Below are 20,303 nucleotides of genomic sequence, written 5' to 3'. Positions count from 1 at the left end.
TTGGCTGGCCCTACATCTGACCTGTGCAGTGGGAGCTACAGGGTGTCACTATGGACAGAAGTGTGGAGTCCTCACCAAACCATTTGTTTTCAATAATAATATTGCAAGCTTTTTTGGTGTTTGATCATTTCTGAGATGTGTCTTTCTTGGCTTGTTACTAGTGAACTTCCTGGATTAGCTTTGAGAACAATATTTGCTCTTTTCTTGGAAAATCTTGCCTCAGATCTTTGAAATGGTTGACGAGATGAACATGAATATGCTCACCTTTTATCTCAGCAGTGTCTTGCAACAGAAGGATTTGGCTAGTGTAGAATCAAAGGGTATAAAATTCAGTAATATGCATTTCAAGTCAGTGCACTTGGGGACAGATGCTACTATGAAGTAGAACTACTTACAGAAAAGGACCTTAATTAACTTATTAATTCAAAGTAGAAATTATAAAATTATATATATATAATTTTTAAATTATATGGCTACGCAGGTAGCAGATACTCAGCACAAAGTGCCATTTTTTCAAGGTTTTGCTGAAAGGTTTTCTGAATGCTGTGGAAATCTGCTCAGCTATGCTGCGGAAGTCCTGCTGCAATGACCAGCAAATGAAGATGTGACTTTGCAGAAGACTTGGAGAATTGATTTGTATATTCTAGCCTACCTGGGCACTGGGACAGGCTCCGATTGCTTTCTGCAACACATTAGGAAATCAGCTCAGGAAGAAAAGCCATTAGAGCTGGAGGATAATGTTGGCAGAAGAACAAATGAGTTTAAGCTGACAGGAAATGTTTCTAATGATTTAGAGACATCAGGCTACAAAACAGCTTCCCAACCAGACAATTGGGGTTGCAAAGCTGAGTTATTTTCAGAGTAGAGGTTGCTACTTTTGTTTATAAAACATTCATTGTATCATGTTCGCTGTGACTGCTAGGTACCAAGTAAGTCATCTAAAAAGCCCTATCCCAAGAAGAAACCAGTATTTGAGCAAGCAGAACAGCTACATCTTCTAGAAGTTATCTAAAAATTAAATACAGATCTGGGAAATTGGATCATCACGCAATAAAATAGCAAAAACAAAGGCAGAGATGTCAAATCACTGTATTTGTGCAGCACTATACGGAGGAATCCCAGGTCTAATTCTGCCTCTGTATCTTTAGGCTATGTTTGACTCTTTTTGTTCTGACTTGGACAGCATTAAGGATAATACTGTAGGTTTGTGAGTTAAGTTCACACTGATATCAAGAGAAATGTGCTCATAGAGTACAAGAGGAGAAGGCTGTACGTCATTCAAAACATGAAAAGATACCTTTCTTGATAAAGGAGGGAAGATTCTAGAGTGATGCAACTTTCCCTTTTTTCTTTGAATACGAATTCTGAATTCAATATATCTAGAAAACAATGATCAAAATGTCAAAAATACTTTTCTGTCTTTTTTTTTTTCTTGTAGCTGGGGAATGGCGGTCAACGTGTACTCTACCTCTATAACCCAAGAGACTATGAGCAGACATGACATCATCGCATGGGTTAATGATATATTAGCTTTAAACTACACAAAAGTTGAACAGCTCTGTTCAGGTAAGAAAATATTGCATGTTCTACAAATGTTTATTTAAAATCCACTTTGAAAGTCTGATTTGTTGAAAATAGATCACTTTCAGTTTTGACATAAAGCAGTTACTCCACGAAAAGAAACCAATGTATGTACAGAGGAAAAGTTCTTGTGTTCATCTTAATCATGCAAAGATAAGGTGCCTTGAGATAGCGTAACATAGGTGAACAGGAGGAATGTAGCAGGAGATGCATAGAAATAATAAAAAGGCTTACTGTAGAAGAATATAGCAGTAAGATTTTTTTGTGTGTACTTTAAGGCTACAAGGGTAGTAACTTTACAAATGGAGAGTGGTACATAGCTAAAAAGTGACCAGTAGTCTCCTGAAAACGCAAGGAACAGAATTCTGCAGCAGCTGTTCCTTCTGGGTAAGGGTCCTGAAACTCAACGGGTGTATGAACTCTATAGGAGAATATCACGTGTGTGAGCATGGAGGAAAATACACATTTGAGGAAATCAACATTTAGGCTGTTTGTAAGTTGCTTTAGAAGTTTGTCAAGGAAATCTGCCTGTTTCACTTTAAATATAACTGAACTCTCATAGTAAATAATTTTATTTTTTTTTTTTTTTAGGGTTAATGAACCCTAAAAGATGAGTAATGGTTTGAATACTTTGGCCAGTCTGATTAATCAGAGTGGGAACTGCAAGTTACATGTTAAAGAACAGGATCCGTATCCAGATGATGACTAGAAATGATACAGGGAAAGGCTGGTGTTTTACTGAGATTACAGATGCCCTGGGGAGTGATTCTTTCTGATTTCCTGCTGTGATTTTTAAATTTGAAGATGTTTGTGTTGGAGGAGATCTAGTTAGATTGCTACTTCCATACAAATGACATGCTGGGATTATCTTGTATTGTATGAAGATAATGCTCTAAATACATAGAACTGAACCCACATTACCGCATTTCAGCTGCTTGGTGGTCCAGTTGAAATGGGGTCTTACACTGAAATGTGTGACTTTACCTAGTATTCTGGGTATGTTTTTTGTGCATAGATGTTCCCTGAAATGTACAGAAAATTGAGTCTGACAAACTTGTAACATATTCTTTAATTGCTTCTTTCTTACAAATCTCACCTGCGTAATATATCTTGCATGCTTGAGGAATTGCACAATGACTATGAAACAAGGTTGAAGAGGAGCAGTTTAAAGTGCCTGCAAGAAACTGATAGCAACTGAGTAACTAAAGATAGAGAATGTGGGAAATGACCTTTCTGACAATTATTAAGCTTGGAACTGAAGTACTGTATTTAGCTGTTGTTATATTTACAGGGCCGGAAGTTAGTATTTTCTTTTGGTGAATTATGCATGGAGGAAATATACACGTGGGGATGTGCAGGCATGCGTGTGTTTATATAGGGATGTATGTGTGTGTATATATACACACTTACGAGGAGATGGAAGGATGTGTGAAAAGGGGTGTTTTCATCATAAAATACATGTTTGACATTGTTTGAAACAGGAAGTATACTAGCCATGTTATTGACTTGTTCCTGAATAGCTATTTATGTGCTCTTAAATTGTTGAAAGGAAGCTTTTGAAGTGAATTCTCCACCAAGCTAAATGTGTGTGGGCTTTAAATAAATAAATTAATTGATAAAACTTACCCAAAATAGGGAGGAGGTGATCTAAAAGAATTTTGATTACTGAGAATATAAGAGGAAAATATTTAAATAGAGTCAAATTGAGAGATTTTAGCTGGATGGGACAAGCAGGGGGAAAGCACGGAAACAGTCACAAAAGAACCGTCCCATTTCATTATGCAGCTTCTTATACAATTGTTTCTGTGACCTCTAGTGAGGATATTAGGACATACCACAAGGGAAAGACTGAAAAAAGGTTGTTTCATTTAGAGCTCTTACTCCATCCTGTGGAAAATTAATTTTTTTTCTTCCTTTAGAACTTCCTGTATTAATTGCTATTGTTACTTGCTTTTATGTTCATATCTTAGTGGGTCAAACCTGTAAACTTGAATTTCTCCATTTGATTTGATAGTCCAGCTTGATTCTTATTTATTTTGTGTTCATTATAGTGCCAAAATGGGATTCAATATTTCATTATCTCAAGAAGCATTCTTCCTTGCTGGCACAATCCTTTCTGTTCCGCATAACTTTAGTCTCTGCATTTCTGAATTCTGCTAAAGTCTGCTGGATCATGGCAGGCAGTGGCACACAGAAGTCTTACTGACAAGTTCCTTTCCATCTGAGACTGCACAGTTCACCTCTCACGTGCTGTTGCAGGATGTCTTTGCAGGCAGTGAAGGGAATCGGAGGAGAAATTTTGGGGACCTTTATCTAGTATAGTTTACTATTTAAACTACAAATAGTTTATTTCATGCACAGAGAGGTGCCATCCTGCAGATTACACTAAGTGAAACGGTAGCAAAAAACCACCAGTCAGCTTGTGGGCAGACACCACAGGCACAGCATGGCCACAGACTGGGAGCAGCTGTGGCCATTCCTTCTGGTATTCCTCTGGCTGATGCTTCTTAAAGCGTTGGCAGCCTTCTTGGCAGCCTAGTATGAGCTTCCATAAAATATGAGCATTTCTCAAGGACTTGAAAGGGAAGGAATATGTGGGAACCTCTGTAATACTGTGAAGCATGTCATGGCACTAACAGTGGACTTCAGAGCCACTGCCACTGAAGTTTTATTACCCCTCGTAAAATTGCGTGGGCCTTTTCTTCTTTTTAAGAAAAAAGGCATTAAGATTTGTCGTGCTGTTTTACAAGCATTCAGGTTTTGTTCATTTTTGTTAACAAGGAGTAATCAAAAGTTCAGAAAAAGCTAAATGCAAAAGCAGGGCAGGGGGGTTAAGGATGCTAGGTCTGGACATCAATCTCAGAGGCTTTGCTTTTAGGAGACATGAGCCACCTAGATGTGCCTTACAGCCATCTTTAGCATCTCACTGTGAGACTCTGTGTGTGCCTATGCTTTGCAGCCAGCCTGGAAGTAATTGTGGACAATCTGAGCTAAAACAATAAGGAGTAATATGACATCCTGCCTTTCCTAGAGGGCTTTATTCTGATCTAAAGAGTATACCTAAAACTTAACACTACTGATTGCAGTAAGGAAAAGACAGTTGGTCCTTTTTTTTTTCTTTTTTTTTTCTTTCCACTTATTGCTGCGTGAAAAAGTAGCTCTAGTAATATGCGTGCTATGGAAGTAGCAGCTTGCTCCCCTATTGCCAGTTACAGGAACAGAGCTAAGATGAGAAGCAGCCAAGGAAAAGGCTGGATTAGTCATAAAGTATTTGTATTCTTCATGAGTCCTACATGTGTTTTTGTCCTTGCTAAGTAGGCCGAGCAATGTGTAGCATCCCCTGAGCTTTCTGAATGCCTGCAGTAGTTGTGATGTGCCAAAAAGGCCAGGTTATGGATGGATGCAGCCTCCGAGAGTCTAAATTTAGTGTGTAGCTCCTCTGGTAATTTAGTTTTGGCAACACAAGAGGGAAAATCTCCCCAAGCATTTCAAACCAGAAATATTCCCTGTGCTTTAGGTGAGTGTCATTTAGTCAGTTTTGGTCTCCATGTTTGACTTCCCTTAAGATTTTTAGCCAGAATATCAAGTTTATGATCCATACTTACAATGTAAGGCATAGTGTGCATTGTCTTTAGCTGGGCATTAAACTTGGGAGCATTTAATTTGATACAGATGAGTGAAGAATAATAGAAGAAAAACTGAAAGGATTTAATGTATTAGAGCCTTATGTGCAACACCCATACGCACGGAGAATAAGAGCTTTAAATGAATTATGACACTGGTTGTTTCATGGGATTCGTGCTATTTTTGTAATACATACATAGTGGCTTCTTAAAAACAATTCTGACTAAATAGCTTATAAGTGAATTTTCTTTACTAAGGCTATTTTTCATCTATGGGGAATACCAAGTGAACTTGTAACATGCTTTTTCAGGATTGTTTGGCTGCTACAAGAGTGTATATTCAAAATAAGAGTCAGGCAAAGAAGACTATAGAGGGCTTGCATATAAAAAACACCAAGTACACAAGCTATATAAATTATTAGTAGCCAGAAATTGTAAATGTATACAGAAAAGCAAATGCAACCTGAAGTGTAATTTCTGTCCTAACTGTACTTATGTGAGCTTTTGAGGTGCAGAAAATGCAGAATTTTTTTTTTTTTTTTTTTTTTAACTTCCTACATTTGAAAATTCCCAGTAGACTTATAAAGTTGTAAATTTGGACTCCAGCTCAGAGATCTTTCACCTTTAAGGATTTTTATGCAAGGGAAAAGGATGAGATGTTTCCCTTTCTCCCTTACATTTAGTAAGTGGCTATCTCATAAAAAGAGCATGCGGTTCAGCAGTTTGAAATGCTAGACTGTGATGCTTTCTTTGCAGATAACCTGGTTACTGCAACTGGGTATTTTTTGCACAGCAACTGCTGTAGTTGGTACCATACCTCCATTGGCATGCTCCTTGTGAGAGTATGTGGTTGCTTTAGGGATGCTTTCTGGTTCTCCACCTCTCATCATGAAGAACTGAAGGCCATGTGCTATACAGCTGTTGGTGTGTGAGGGTTTGTGCTGTTGTGATGGCTTGGGATTTGAGGGAGAACTTCATGACACTGATGATGGCCAGTGGCTTTCTGCATGAAGAGCTACTCTTCTGAGGGACACTGGGTGGTGAGGAGTTCTGCATGTCAGTTGTGTCTGTGTACAAATTCTGTGACATGCATGCATAGGATTCACTTCATTTTCCATGCTTAGGTATTTGTATTTTTGCTCAATGTCTGCATTAACTCATGAACTTTCTACACAGGTATTACTAAAATCTGCATTATAGCACCCAGCTGGAGCATTCAGCGTGGTTTCTGCACAACTGCTGTGCTAGTGCTAGCTGGGCTGAAGTGTATTTCAGTGTTGTTTTTTGTTCGTTTGTTTGTTAGCTTTTAATTCACAGCCCTGCAAAGCCTCAGTCTCTAGAGCAGCTTGGAAATGTTAAAACATGGCTTGATGCACTATGAAACCAAGCCATGTTTCAGGGAGTTGGCATGTTGTTCTGGGGTCCTGCAGCACAGAGGATGCTCAGTGTAAATGACTCTTTAACGTCTTCCAGATGGTGTTTAGGTTTAGAGGGATATAATGCATGTTGATGATCAGATTTAAGATCGATTACAAAACTTTTTGGGGGAGCTATGAAAGCAGTATCCTGAGACTTTTAACCTATATATGTGTATATAATATATATGTATGTATGTATTTCATGTCATACATTAAAAATTCAGAAGGAATCAAATTTAAACAAGGCTTCTACTTTTTTGTGTGTTTGCTCATAATGCTGTCACTTGCCATTGCTTGCTTCCTCTCCCTCCCTTATAAAGAGATTGCTAGATTTTCCTGTGGCTTTTTTTTTTTTTTTTTTTTTTCCTAAAGTCAAGTTGGGTTAAACACCTATCGTAAGTGGGAACAGTGTTTTCTGAAATTGTTTTGGCATGCTTGTTTGCAAATGAATGAGTTTCAAACTAAATTACTACTAAAAACTTAGTATGAGAAGCTGTGCTATTTACAATTTTTGAGAAGTTTGATGATTTATATATTTAACAGTCTAACATATATATATACACAGTCTAACACCAGGGAAGCCTCTCTCCAGAATCCATTATTTAAAAAGATCAGTGAATATTCTGAGTTGCCTCATGCGAATGCCCCACATGTTAGGATTTTCCCAAGCACATTCAATTCAGAAGCATGCAGCTCTGCGTTAGTGCTTCTGGATGCTGCTTTCTGCAGTGTCTGTATGCAGGTCCTCACTCTGCTCTTGCTGCCCCAGCTGTGTTCCCAGAGCTCTTTGCAGGAGAGCAGGGCTGCACTCTCATCTGGATCACTTGTATTTATTTATTTAAGTGCCCTCCCCAGGCTGTTAGTGGAAAAGGCAAAGCTCACGCCAGCATTGCTTCACTGATGCACATCTGGCTTCCCTACCACGAAGCAGGCAGTAAACTGCAGTGGGCTCTGATGTTCTCCAGGAAATGGGCTGAAACCTCTTTAAATCAGTGTGTTGTTTTTTTTTTTCAATGGAGCAGCAGAATTCATTGCTCTATGTCCTCAGTCATATGGGTGCTGCAAATAGGGTGCTTAAACACAGCTGTAGGTAACGCAGCTTTGTGGTCACTGACTTTTTTTTTTCTTTTTAATTTAAGAAAAGACAGTGGCAGAATAGAAGAATACATTTGAGATGTAAGTATCATGATATGGGCTCATGTTTTACATCAAAACCTGCTGTGTGCCTACCTTAATCTGCTTCTAAGGACACAGTTTTAAGCAGCTGGAGGTAAAAAGCCAGAAGTGCTGCTGTACTGCAAACACTGATTGCTGGCCTTTGTATTTATTTCCCCATTTCTCATGAACACTGCGATGTCACACATGCTCCTTATAAGTTACTGCCTTTTTCTGTTGTTCTCTCAGCAACAGAAGTGCTGGGTGTGTGCACTTTCCCATCCGTGTTGGCAACGCCGCTCCGGTGAGCTGAAGCACTGATGACTAACACGCATGGGAATCATGCCGCATTTTCCAAGTGCGTTGATTAGCTTGTGGCAGCTTTGGAGTGAACAAATAATTTGAAGGAATTTCTGTCTAATGTGACAGGATACATTTTTAGAGAATCTTAAAAAACAAATCCTTGAAGCAAAGAACAAAAAAAGATCCTTGAAGCAAATAACTGTAATTACAGAGAAAGGTGCAATCAGCCTTTTTCCAAATAAGTTTTTGTTGTTGTTTTTTTTTTTTTCTTTCTTTCTTTCTTTTTTTTTTTCCAGAAATGTGTGCCTGAACATCAAACTGAGGCCTGGCTGAGGCTTGAATCACATGCTGTTTTTAGATCCAATTTTTTATTAAACATTTCCAGCAAAATTCTAGTTTGCAACTTAGCTTTTTCTGCCACAGTTCTGACAGCAGAACTGAACTAAAGCCTACCACCACACAGACAGGCCCTGCCTTTTCACAGCTCCTCTGTGTTCCCATGCTGTCTGCTGTGATTTTCCATGACTTTGAGGGACCTCACCTCCATGTGATGCAGTGATGAAGGGACAGAGAGGTACATTGGATAAGAAGGATTGATTCAGCTCCTCCTTGAGGAGATAAATAATAACTTGGGCATGGTTCTGAACACTGCCTCAGCTGTGCTTCCCCCCGCTGCCCTCAGCCTGGCCAGTAGCCCGCCCCCCAGCCCAGTGCCATGCACAGCACAGCCTGCTATGCACAACCACAGCCAGCGATGCTGCCCGGCTCTCCAATCTAGGCCACAGCCAGATTCCTCCCAGAGAGGAGGGAGTAGTAAACGAGTCACAAGGCTCCCTTCAGACAGCAGCAGCCTGCCGGTCAGATTCAACACTGCTGAGATTCTCCACTCTGTTATTTTCTTATAAATATTAAAATGGAGTCAGTGAAGATGGTTGTGCTCGTGGTCGGTGTGCCAGCAGGATGCTGCAGCCCCCTGAGCTGCTGTCGTGTCCTGCGCTGTGAAGGCAGGCATGGAGTTTCCGCTCGCTAGTTGTGTTTGCAAGTTGGTTTTGGCTTCTGGCCTGTGAATATCTCTTGTAATTGGTGGCTGCGTCAGAGTTCTAGATGGAAAAGTGAAAGGGGTTTTGCGCCTGGATTCAAAATTGCTTGTTGGCTAATAGAGGGTTGGGAGGGTTTAACATCAGCATGTCTCCCACGTTCAGTAATCCCTCTTCCCCAGTGCTACCAGCTGTGGTTTTTATCCATCTTTTGAAGAGATTTCACATTATTTCTGAATCTCTGTGTGTGTGTGTTTGCAGATTTTTAAATATATACAAGTTTTTTGGTCATAGAGACAGATGTACTCTGAGAGCAATTCTAGACAGGTAATAATTTGTTAGTCTTGGTGTGGGAGAGATTGGGCTGTATTGTTATTGTTGTTCTTTCCATTTTTTGTGGGAAAAGGCTGCTACTTTTTATCAGAAAATGCAGGGAAGCTTTTAAATTTTAAATAAAATAGTGACATAAAACCCATTTTGTCCATGTAAATTATGCAAGAAGTATCCATCAAAAACCATGCTGTCATCATCCCTACTGCTGTTTTCTTGATGTTGAGTTAAAAATACTCCTTTCCTGGCCAGCTACATTGAAACATCAATTGTATGGTAAATAGAATATTCCTAAAGTGCTGTCCAGTATGCAGGGAACTGCATGTCTGCGTGCTGGGGCCAAGAAGCAAAGGCACAATGATCTTGCATTACTTCTGTCAGGATGCTTCTCCTGCTGCCTCTATGAAACCTCAACAGTTGACAGTGTTGAAAGCAGCATCCTGGTTCTGCCATGCAGGCATCCTAATGCACTGTGACAGCCACACGCCTTAGGAGCAAAATTTTAAATAAGTAATGCCTATTTTGTATAAAATATATATGTAATCTTGATGTCCAAAATCTAGTAGTCCCAGTTAAATGTAGTGACACCTGTAACTTTCTTTTCTATTATATGGGAGTCAGAAATAGTTTCTTTTTTGTACTTTGCAGAACTTAGTTCAGTCTGTATTTGCATGTTGCCTCTGCGCTTCAGAAAGAAGCATTTTAATAAGCTGTGTTTGCTGCTGTAATAAAATCCTCCTGTTGGGGAAGCAGTCTGGCAGCAGGCTTGGTTATTGTGTCAGAGACTGGGTTTGTACCGTCACATGGATGCATGCCAGTGTTCTCTGCCCTCAGGCACTGAACAGACCCAGGACCACCTCCTGGCTGATAAAATACAGAAACAACTACTTGCACGAGGACAAGGAAACACGAGGAAATGTCTTAACTAAAGTCTCTAGTCTAGTCAGACTCTATCTAAAGGCATGCAAGAGGAATTTGCATCACTAGCAGAAGGAGGAAATCTCATGTGAACATTTTAGGTTTCCAGTTTTCTAAAAGGATGTAGATGAAAGGTTGCACAGTGCATTTTCAAGGCCTCCAGGCAATTACTTAGATATCAGAGTAAACTTTATAATTGAGATACGGGTGGGATGAAAGGGCAGAGTTGGGAACAAATTCAATTTATAACATGAAATGATTGCATAATAATCCTTTTGCATGAAATTAAATAGTAATAAGTACAGTTAAGCCTTGCAGTATCTGTATATCCATGCTTTTAATTGTAATGTCATTTTTCTTTTGCTGCATATGTGCCAGTTCTCCTGCTAAGGATAGGTTTTGAATTACTAATTCTGTTTGTTTAGCTTCCTATAAGAAGATGCAAATGTGTCATCTCATGTTTGTAGCTTGCCAGAAGGCTTCTTTCCCTTTAGGGAATATCTTACTTTGATTCTTAATCATATCAAAACCACTGCAAACAGCTAAGTACAAGGTGTCCTTGGAAAATCAGATTATTTTTTCTAACAGTTTTCCCTTCACAAAGCTAGTTAACATGAAGAGAATTTTTAAAAATTAAAGTTATTTTCAAGCTTGATCTTGTTAAGTCACTGACCAAATTTCATATCAGTATTTAGGTGTTTTTAGACTTGACTCCGAATCTCTGTTCCTCTTTTGGAGGAGTTACAAGCTCTGTCACCCTTTGTATATGGAGCTTGGGTGGACACAGAGAATGAGAACTATCTGATGTGTAAAATTGGTCCTGCCAAAACACACGCATACCCACAGAGAAAAATATCGAGCTTCAGTTATTGTTGCCCCTCCTGCAAAACTAGACAAACCAGGTGTCTGATTTGTTAATTTGGTTTTTGCATGAGCAGGGTGATCAAGTAGTTTTCACAGATACTGTCCTGAACTGTTAGGTGAGATTTGGACGCTTAAGTTTATCAAAACTGATTTGCACTAAGTGTTCAGGAGTCCTTTTTGTGGGAGTCAAATTTAACTTGTGACTGTTTGGGTGCTGACTTACCTGGCCTGTGTGCTCAAGTGGAGGTGTTAAGCCTGTGCCCTCTTGCTTCAGATATGGCCCTTAGTGAGTCTTAAAGTATAAAGCATTTTGTTGACTAGAAAACTCTTTTCTGAAGGAGAACTTAAATTGGTGATCCTCTGATTCCCTCAAACGTCTTCAGCTTTAATTTCAAAACACTTAATTGAGACAGCAGTAGACATTTTGCAAACGACAGTGATGCGATAATGTAGAGGGAAGATCTCTGAATATGAGAAAAGTTATCTCTATTGGCTGTATTTAGTACGCTGTTTAGAAATTTTTCCATATATTTGCCATTCTGTGCTGAATTAATTACACTCACGTACCCCTGCTTACTAATATGTAAGTTCACATAGCTCTCAAAGTTGAACGTGGAAATCTTGTTTTGAGTGAGCTGCCAAGCTAGGAGCTTGGCTTCTGAAAACTATGAGTACTGGGTGGTCTACATGAAAGTCAATTCAAACACTTTTCACAGGTGATAAAGATCATTATCGATGTTTGGTTTAAAGGGGATGAAAAAGTATTTTTCATCCCCTTTAGTGTATTTTAGCAGGCAGGAGCTTTGCAGTTTTATTTTTCAATCATGATTTGGGATAATCTTGAAATATTGCCTTGGAATTCATCAGTCTATGGGATAGCTTCCAACTTCAATTGCCAGAATAAATAAAATCTTGGTTGAATTTTGGGTACTGTAAAGACTGAAGGAACTTACTAGTAGATCTCTACTTTGGCTGTAATCATCACACTATATGGATAGTCCTAATGTTTAAAGGGACTCCAGGAACATCAGTTTCAAGTAGAAGAAAGATGCGCTTTGTGTTACTCGTGGCGATTCTTCAGTTGTTGTACAAAGTGCTTGGTGCATCCAGACAGTGGAAAAACTACATGAGAACATCCAGTGTACACTGAGCAATGTGACAAGTACATCTGGGATGCGTAGTGCTAGACTGAATTACAGCAGGGACTTATTCAGTATGGTTGCTTTCTGCTCATGCTTTCTGTTAATGACATTAAACGCCATTTGGTTTTAGCCGGGTGAATCTGGATTAACGTCAATGCATTCTCTTGTTATAGGAGCAGCTTACTGCCAGTTCATGGACATGTTGTTCCCCGGGTGTATTAGCTTGAAGAAAGTAAAGTTCCAGGCAAAGCTGGAACATGAATACATTCACAACTTCAAGCTTCTGCAAGCATCGTTTAAAAGAATGAATGTGGATAAGGTAGGCATTCTGTGTTTGTATTTCAGTCATTGCAGGCTTCATAAGCTGTGTAAACTGGATAAAGTCAATAGTAAAGTCCGATAAGGAGTTGTACAGCTTAACTCGTTATTTCTTAATATCAGAGACTCTTCTGGTAAAATACCATCTGTTGGAAATTCTTTGTCATCATTGAACCAGGATTTGAGGATTTGAGGTACCATAAAATTACCAATGACCTGAATTTCCAACAGAACAACCTGGAAGTATACTGTTATTATAAATATTCCACATTTCTTGTCCAAAACTGGCTTTAGGGAATTTCAAGTATTCAAGACCTGGAATAATATACCCAGTGATTTGGTAGACTGGCCAGTGCATGTGAAAGTTTAGGAATGGAGGTCTCTCTTAAGAAATGGCTTGTTATTCAACCACAAGATACTGATTTTGTGCTGAATAATGGAAGTTATGTTCTTTTCTTGCAGTTTTATACAGATGCAGTACCTGTAAATCATTTGAGGATTCTCCACTGATTTTAGTGTTGCCTTATCCTGAAATTTGAACATTCTTATTACAAAGTCCCACAATAATTTCATGAAGAATTGGAAACCTTTATTATTTCCTGAAATGTTGTGCTTCTATTTACAGTATGATTTGATAATGAAGCATTGCAAAGCCCAATAAAGATGAACGTTGCCTATTTCTCTATAGGGAGAAAACTCGCTCTACTCAAATGAAACAAATAAGGGATATGCAAAATGCTATGTGAATTGTTACAGCAATATCATAGACTTACAAAATGCTGGACAGTTGGCTTAACCTTGAAGAAACAGATGAAAATTATAATGCTTTTAGGTACTCTGTTTCCAGTTGATAACTGAATGCATTCAGGAGGTATTAATGTCTGTTGAACTTAGCTCTTTAGTTAGCTGTGTGAAGCTAACTTCATACAACAAGGCAAGGCAGTCCTCTTTCTGCAGCATTCTCTTCATAGTCACTGTCTGCCCACAGCATCTTGGAAGCTTGTGCTTCCCGCATAGCATTATAAAGCCATCTCCTTGCACTGTTTTCCTACCACCAGTCACCTTTTGGAGACTTCATTTATGTGAAAAATCTGTAGGACATTGATAGTGATGTTCCTTATAGCCTCACTTTTGTTCTACTAGATGTTTCTGTCAAGTTTTTCAGATCAATAAACCATTTTATGTATAGCTATATACAGAATGGAAAAAAGTTACAAGGTTAAAACTTCAAGGTTAGTTCATAGTGAACATGTACTACAAAATGTAGGGTGTTTCAGCATGACCTGGAAAAGCTGATTCAGACAGTACAGCAGAGAACAAGAAACTTAATCTGGATCTCTTGAAGAGTTGTTCACCGTTACTGTGCCCACCTGCAGCACGTAAATTTCAGAAACAGAAATTGCTACTTAGCTGAATATAGTCCTACTCCCAGAACAGCTTCGTTAATCATGGCTGCCACTGCAATAGGAAAGGAGCAACTCTGTGGAACAGTAGTTATGAAGGTTTGCATATAGCCACCTCAAAGGCTGGCCCTTCGTTTATTAATCATTAAGACCACTTGCAATTCCAGCATAATTTGCTATTAGGAGGGCAACAATGACAAAGAGTTATGAGATATATACATACAGACACACACACACACACACACATATATATATATATATATATTTATATATATATACAGCCTGTTCTAGTGGTTGGTGACCCTGCACGTAGCAGGGGGTTTGAAACTAGATGATCATTATGGTCCTTTTCAACCTAGGCCATTCTATGATTCTATTTTATATATATATATATATATATATATATATATATATATATATTTCCAAATTAGTGTGCATGGTTTTTTGTTTGTTTTTTTAAATATAAAAATATCAATGGTTTATTACTGGAAACTTTATTCTACCTTTCAGGTAATTCCAGTGGAAAAACTGGTCAAAGGACGCTTCCAAGACAACTTAGATTTCATTCAGTGGTTTAAGAAGTTCTTTGATGCTAACTATGATGGAAAAGAGTATGATCCTGTGGAAGCTCGACAAGGCCAAGATGCTCTTCCCCCACCAGATCCTGGTGAACAAATCTTTAATCTGCCCAAAAAGTCCCACCATGCAAACTCTCCTACTGCAGGTATGTTGTGTCTAAAGTAATTCTGTTTTTATCTCTGAAAATGATCATAAACTGTGACCAATTTTACCTAAATACTAGTTAGAAATTACCACCTCATGTGCATGAGCTATTCTTTCTGTGTTGTCATAGACTTAGCATCTGTCGTGTCAGAAGTTAACTTCTTATGGTGTGCTCAGTCCTGTCAGCTCTGGGATGTCCCCCACTTGAACCCTTGGCATAAGTGTTGTGATATCTTCTGGCGGAGAAAAAGACATTTAGGATAGTCATCACTGGTTGTACTGTTTGCACGTATTTTCAAGAACGGGAAATTTATAACACAGTGGATTTTTTTAAATTACTCCTTTCATGGTGCTAAATTGTAAGTGCTGTCCAGAAAGCAGAAAAATAATAATAACGTGTGCTTTGTGCAGTTTATAGCTCAGTCTTCTAAGTGAGCAGCATAGCAGCTATTGCTCTTTCTTGAAAATACATCTGTCTTCTGACATTTTGCTTTGTGTTTCTGCAACAGGAGTAAACAGTTAAACCTGGTCTTTGGTGTTTATTTAATATGAGCACTACTGGTCACTCAACGATGCCATTTTTCTTGGTAACTTGTTAAGTGAACAGAAGAGCAGGTATATAGAGATTTTTAAAAAAATTTTTTAAGTAATTACTAAGCAAGTGGTGCTGCAGTTAATTGCCTACAGACGTGTAGGTTTGTACGTACAGAAACACACACGCGCGTACTCTTAATTCCTTTGTTGGTATGTCCTGAGTTTGCCTTATTTATGCTAAACCAATCCTCAAATAATGATTACTTTTCGGTTGATGTAATTCTGTGACCTGTCTTCTCATTAGCTCAGTTGTTGGCAGAAGGGAAGGGGCAGGTATCAGGCAACCTCAGGTTTAGACTGGCTTAAACTCTGGAATCGTACCCAGATTTCAGCAATCTGCTCTGACCATTTCTGACGTCAAAAGTGGGCATACTTGGCCAGCTGCCTTCATCTCCTTAGTGCTCCCAGGAAGCTGAGCACTAATAGCTGAGCAGTGCTGCTCTGAGATTCTGAAGTGATGGTGGTTCTGTTATCACTGTGTTTTCTTCACATCTTTGTTTCTGCATCATCTTGTATCTAAGCTTTTGAATTCTAGGGCTTAGTATGCTATAATTTCCTGCGTGGTATCTTGCACTGCCTCTGAAAACTAAAAACCCTAGTGACCATCAGGTGGTTCTTTTGATAAATTGGAAAATACACTTCTGTTAAATACAGAATTTACCGTGCTTGCTGATCCTTCTTGGCAGTGGTCTGTTTTTACTGAAATCACAAATGCGTCATCCCAATTAAGGTAATGGAGGTGGCAATCCTGGAGAGGTAGAGTAGCTGCTGGAATAGAAGATGCCAGTCAGTTTGGATGATAATGCAGTGATCTCATGTCCTTTTGCTGGTCATACGAGAGCATGCCATGTGCCTTCAACATGGAGTAGGACAACTGAGATATGTGGTGTGTTTTCATCAACTTTCTTTTGGTCACGGATGGTTTTTTTCATGGAAAGCTTCCTTCCTTATTAGTTTAAGTATTGTCTGGATTTATGATAGGCAGGACACTAATTTAATTTCTATTGAGGCAGGGGGGAGAGCTGTAGGCACTGTGTGACGCTAGGTGAAATAAGAATTCTAGCTTTTATTGCTGCTTGCATTGTAGAACAGTTAAGTGTCGGTCACAGATTTATTACGTGCATGCAAGTGCACACTTTACTGGAAATGCGGGGATATTCATTACAGATGTTACAGGAACAATAATGATACTACTTGTGTGAGTAAAACAAGCTTAACCATTTATATTAAAAAAGCCCAAGAAGATGAGGTCTACTGAGTTCTACAGTGGTTGAAGAATTCCCCACCCCATCTTAAGTTTCATCTTCCACAGCAATGCAGTCATGAAAAGAGAATATATGCCCATGAATAAGTGTGACATCAGATGGCATAATTTAAATGGCTGTTTATAACTTTAGTGCCAGTTATTTGTTATTCTGCAGCCATGAATCTTCAGTGAAATGGCTGAGGTTTGGGGCACAGCTAAACTTCACAGTTTCGCTTGACTTTGTTATGGGAGTAGTAAACATTGTGGGCTGTTTGATACAAAACCTATTGCACCGACTCAGCAAGCAATTGCCAACACCAGTAGCAGAGTGCCATAACATCTTGCCTTTTTTTGTTGTTACTTTTAATGTGTCACCCACTTTATTTGAACAATGAAGCTTTGAAATTGTAATGGATTTCGAATCACTAACAAAATTAAAAGATGCATTCATGATACAAAGGAACCAGCAGATCTTTTAATGTCATATAGAAGTTTTTAGGTAGTGTGCAGTAGACAGGTATGTATCTTTTGTTCAGTGTTAGGAACAAGTAGACTTCCGGGCACTTACACTGCATTTTTGTTTTTGTCACTGACCTTTAAATAGGCTTAATCCAAATTGATTGAATGTATGATCCAAACTGATCGAATATTTTAAGGGAATAATGTATTTAGCTGCTAGCAATTCCATGTGTTCAGATGATTCGTATTGTTCCACACAACAGCTATTCCAGTGCCCTTTGCCAGACCTTTGTTTTGGAGTAAGTTAGGAGGAGGTGTTAATCTCTTTAATGATTCATAATAGAGTTCTGACGCTGTGTTTTCAGAGGTGGACAAGGATAATGTCATTCAGTTACCAAAAAAGTGGTCAATTCCCTAAGGACTGCTTGGAAAGCTTACCCTAAAAGGTAGCTGCAGCGAGTTAGGATTATTTTTGGTGATTTAATCTGACTCTTAATCTCTACAGACCCACTATATCTGATAGTCGCTTTCTATACCACAAAGTGGCACGTATCTATATCTCTGCAGATGCCAAGTGTGGTCTTCATTTCATTTTGTGAAATGACGTTAACACAAAGCAGAACCTGAGAAGTGTGAAAACACCCCAATTTTTGTGTTTATTGGTGAGCACGCCAGCAGGCCCTTCCATACCCCTTTGGAAGGCACTCCAGCTGGTGAGTCAGGCCGGTCAAGGAGAATGCAGCTCATAAGGGCAGCATAAGCAGCTCCTCCATCTAATCTCATGTGCCACCCTCATCCTGTGCCCATCTTTCTCAGGAGACAGAGCTGATTTGCTGCAGGGTTTGGTAGTGCTGTGAAGGAAAAATGACTTCGGAACGCGTATATATTTCTTCTAGAAGCGGCAGGTACAGCGAGGAGTGCCAGGTAGACACAGATCCCTGCTGGCAGATGAATGTGTTTTCATCCTCTGTGGGGTGAACCCGCAGCACAGCCCAACAACGTGGGCTCTGTGCCAGCAGGGCCACAGCTGCTTTCGGATAGGATGCCATCTGCCCACCCTGAGCTTTTAGGTGTACTGCAGCCCCCTGCTTTTCTCTATGCAGTGGTAGACAGCCTGCAGATGTAGAATCATGATTATTGGAAGGGATTAAAATATTAGCATGTTGTTCTTTGTGCCGGTTCTAATCCTCTCAGGAAAAAAATAAAACCAGAAAAGCTTCATCTGATCAAATTGAAAATTTTGATCCAGTTGTCAGGGTTTCAGCTTAGTGGCTTATATAAGGTTTTCTGTGTATCAGAGCTTTTTGTATGGGAGAGGAGTGTCAAAAACGCATGACTAGAAGACAGCTTAATGAAATTAATTATTTACATATAAGCTAAAAATGTGAGAGATCCTTAGAACTGAAGGCTGATGGACTTTTTAGTTTGAAATATTCTGTGAGAGCAGGATGACTAAAGCAGAACTGGAAAATACTGAAGGATCACATGAGGGCTAAAAATAATCATGCTATGACAGGGAAAATAACCAGGGCAGAATGAACTGTTTGTGCATGGATGCTATATATATATATGTGTGTGTATGCTGTCAAAGAGCCAGTTATGCAAGAAAAACACCGATATTCTGTAGGGAGATGGTATACCCTGCTATGGCAGAGGTGCTGCAAATTAATTTTGAGGGATAAATATATTCAACAAAAGCAATCTTCATTGTAGCAGTTGGTGGCATGATTAAGCATCTCGGGGAACCGGAGAGCTCATCCTGATGCATTTTTCTTTGCTTTCCACCACAACACGCTGCCTTTCCCCACATTGCAGGCAGTTGGTATGTCCAAGGGTAGCCCTGCCCGACGTGGCACATTGCTGTAGAGCTGAAGATAAGAAGAGCTGTAAAGTGACAACTGAAAATGCTTTTGTGCCTGGTTCATGCGAGGCCAAATGAGAGTGTTGCCCCACAGGAACAGTGTGTGCAAAGTGGAGAGGGAAACAACTCAGGCATCAGACAGAGACCTCTCCTACCCACGTCAGGAGGGTTTAATTTTTAAAGCCACCGAGGCAGAGAAATGAGACCATATAGCAACATTGCTTGCAGTGCAGGAGCAGGGCTTTTGTCTTTTTTTTTGGGGGGGGGTGGGGGGGTGGGGATCATTTCCTAATAGCTAACCAGGTAGTTACAGAATTGTGTACATCATAGGGTTTTTTCTTGTCTTTCTGGGAGGACTTCACATTTTAAATTTTTTTTTTCTGTTAGGCCTAATGTGAAATGCTTTCATTAACTGGAGTGCTTGCATGCTTGAAGACTTTTCTGGAAAAAATAGGGGTTTCAGCTGACAATTTTTTTGCCATTAAAATGCTGGGGTTTTTTATGTTTTAAGATACAATTTGTGATGAGGAAAGGGCTGTGGTTTGTTCCTGTTTACCAAATCTGCTTCTTTTAAAGATGAATATGGACAGTCGTACCATAAGCAAGACATTCATCTAACCAATAGATTCAATTGTATGTTCTCTCTTGGATGAAATTGGTTGAAATTGTGGATGTTCCATTTTCAGGTTTTTGTACAGACTTCTTGCTAGTTCCCTGGCAGTGCAGAGCTCATTAGACCATACTGGAGCCAATAGCAGTGGCAGTGTGGAGAGCTGAGGGGAAAGGGGTGCTGCCATGACTTGGGGAAGTCAGTACCATGAAGTAACTAAGTGCTGCACTGCTCTGTATCAGATGTTGAAAGCTGATTTGACTGAGGTCATTTCACTCCCATTAAGCATCAGTTGTCATCACTTGTGCCATTAAGCATCCCTAGATGGAATACTGTCTTGCACCCCACTGTAGCTGTAACAATAAGCATGTGTGAATATTAATTTGCTTACTGTTCTCACTTGTTTGTTTTAAATGGGCCGATATTTTAGTTTGTGAATAAATCGCTTGCTCTGCGGCCTTTTAGTGGGTTTGTGTATTCTTCTGTGGCATGAGTCAGGAATATGCATTTTAGGAAGCTTTACAATTTGAAATTAACATTTCAGTATTTTAATTTGAAGATACAGTGCAAATGGTTCCCCATTCAATTGAAGCAATAGCGGTGAGGGGCTCAGCTAAGTCTTGCTTGCTCAGGGCTTCCACTGCTCTCACACACGCTATTCTCACACGCATCCACAATGCAGTCATGCACGTGTTCCCTTGGAACTTTACATAAATAT

At 39.4% G+C, this 20,303-nt stretch overlaps 1 protein-coding gene across 4 annotated transcripts in view; it reads left to right on the top strand.

Moving 5' to 3' along the window:
- MAPRE2 (microtubule associated protein RP/EB family member 2) overlaps positions 1-20,303 on the top strand; it is a gene marked incomplete at both ends in the record, with an annotated part of 86,865 nt that overhangs the window by 52,055 nt on the left and 14,507 nt on the right. For 3 of the 4 annotated variants that reach the window (XM_079533366.1, XM_079533367.1, XM_079533368.1), the window contains 3 exons: positions 1,439-1,566; positions 12,545-12,690; positions 14,603-14,816. In XM_079533366.1, coding sequence (XP_079389492.1) covers positions 1,439-1,566; positions 12,545-12,690; positions 14,603-14,816 — 488 coding nt within the window. The remainder of the gene's footprint in view (positions 1-1,438; positions 1,567-12,544; positions 12,691-14,602; positions 14,817-20,303) is intronic. The other variant, XM_079533369.1, reaches the window with a different exon arrangement.

The sequence above is a fragment of the Tetrao urogallus genome (genome assembly GCF_951394365.1).
Source record: "Tetrao urogallus genome assembly, chromosome: 3".
NCBI classification, from domain to species: domain Eukaryota; kingdom Metazoa; phylum Chordata; class Aves; order Galliformes; family Phasianidae; genus Tetrao; species Tetrao urogallus.
This window is presented reverse-complemented; position numbering and strand designations above follow the sequence as displayed.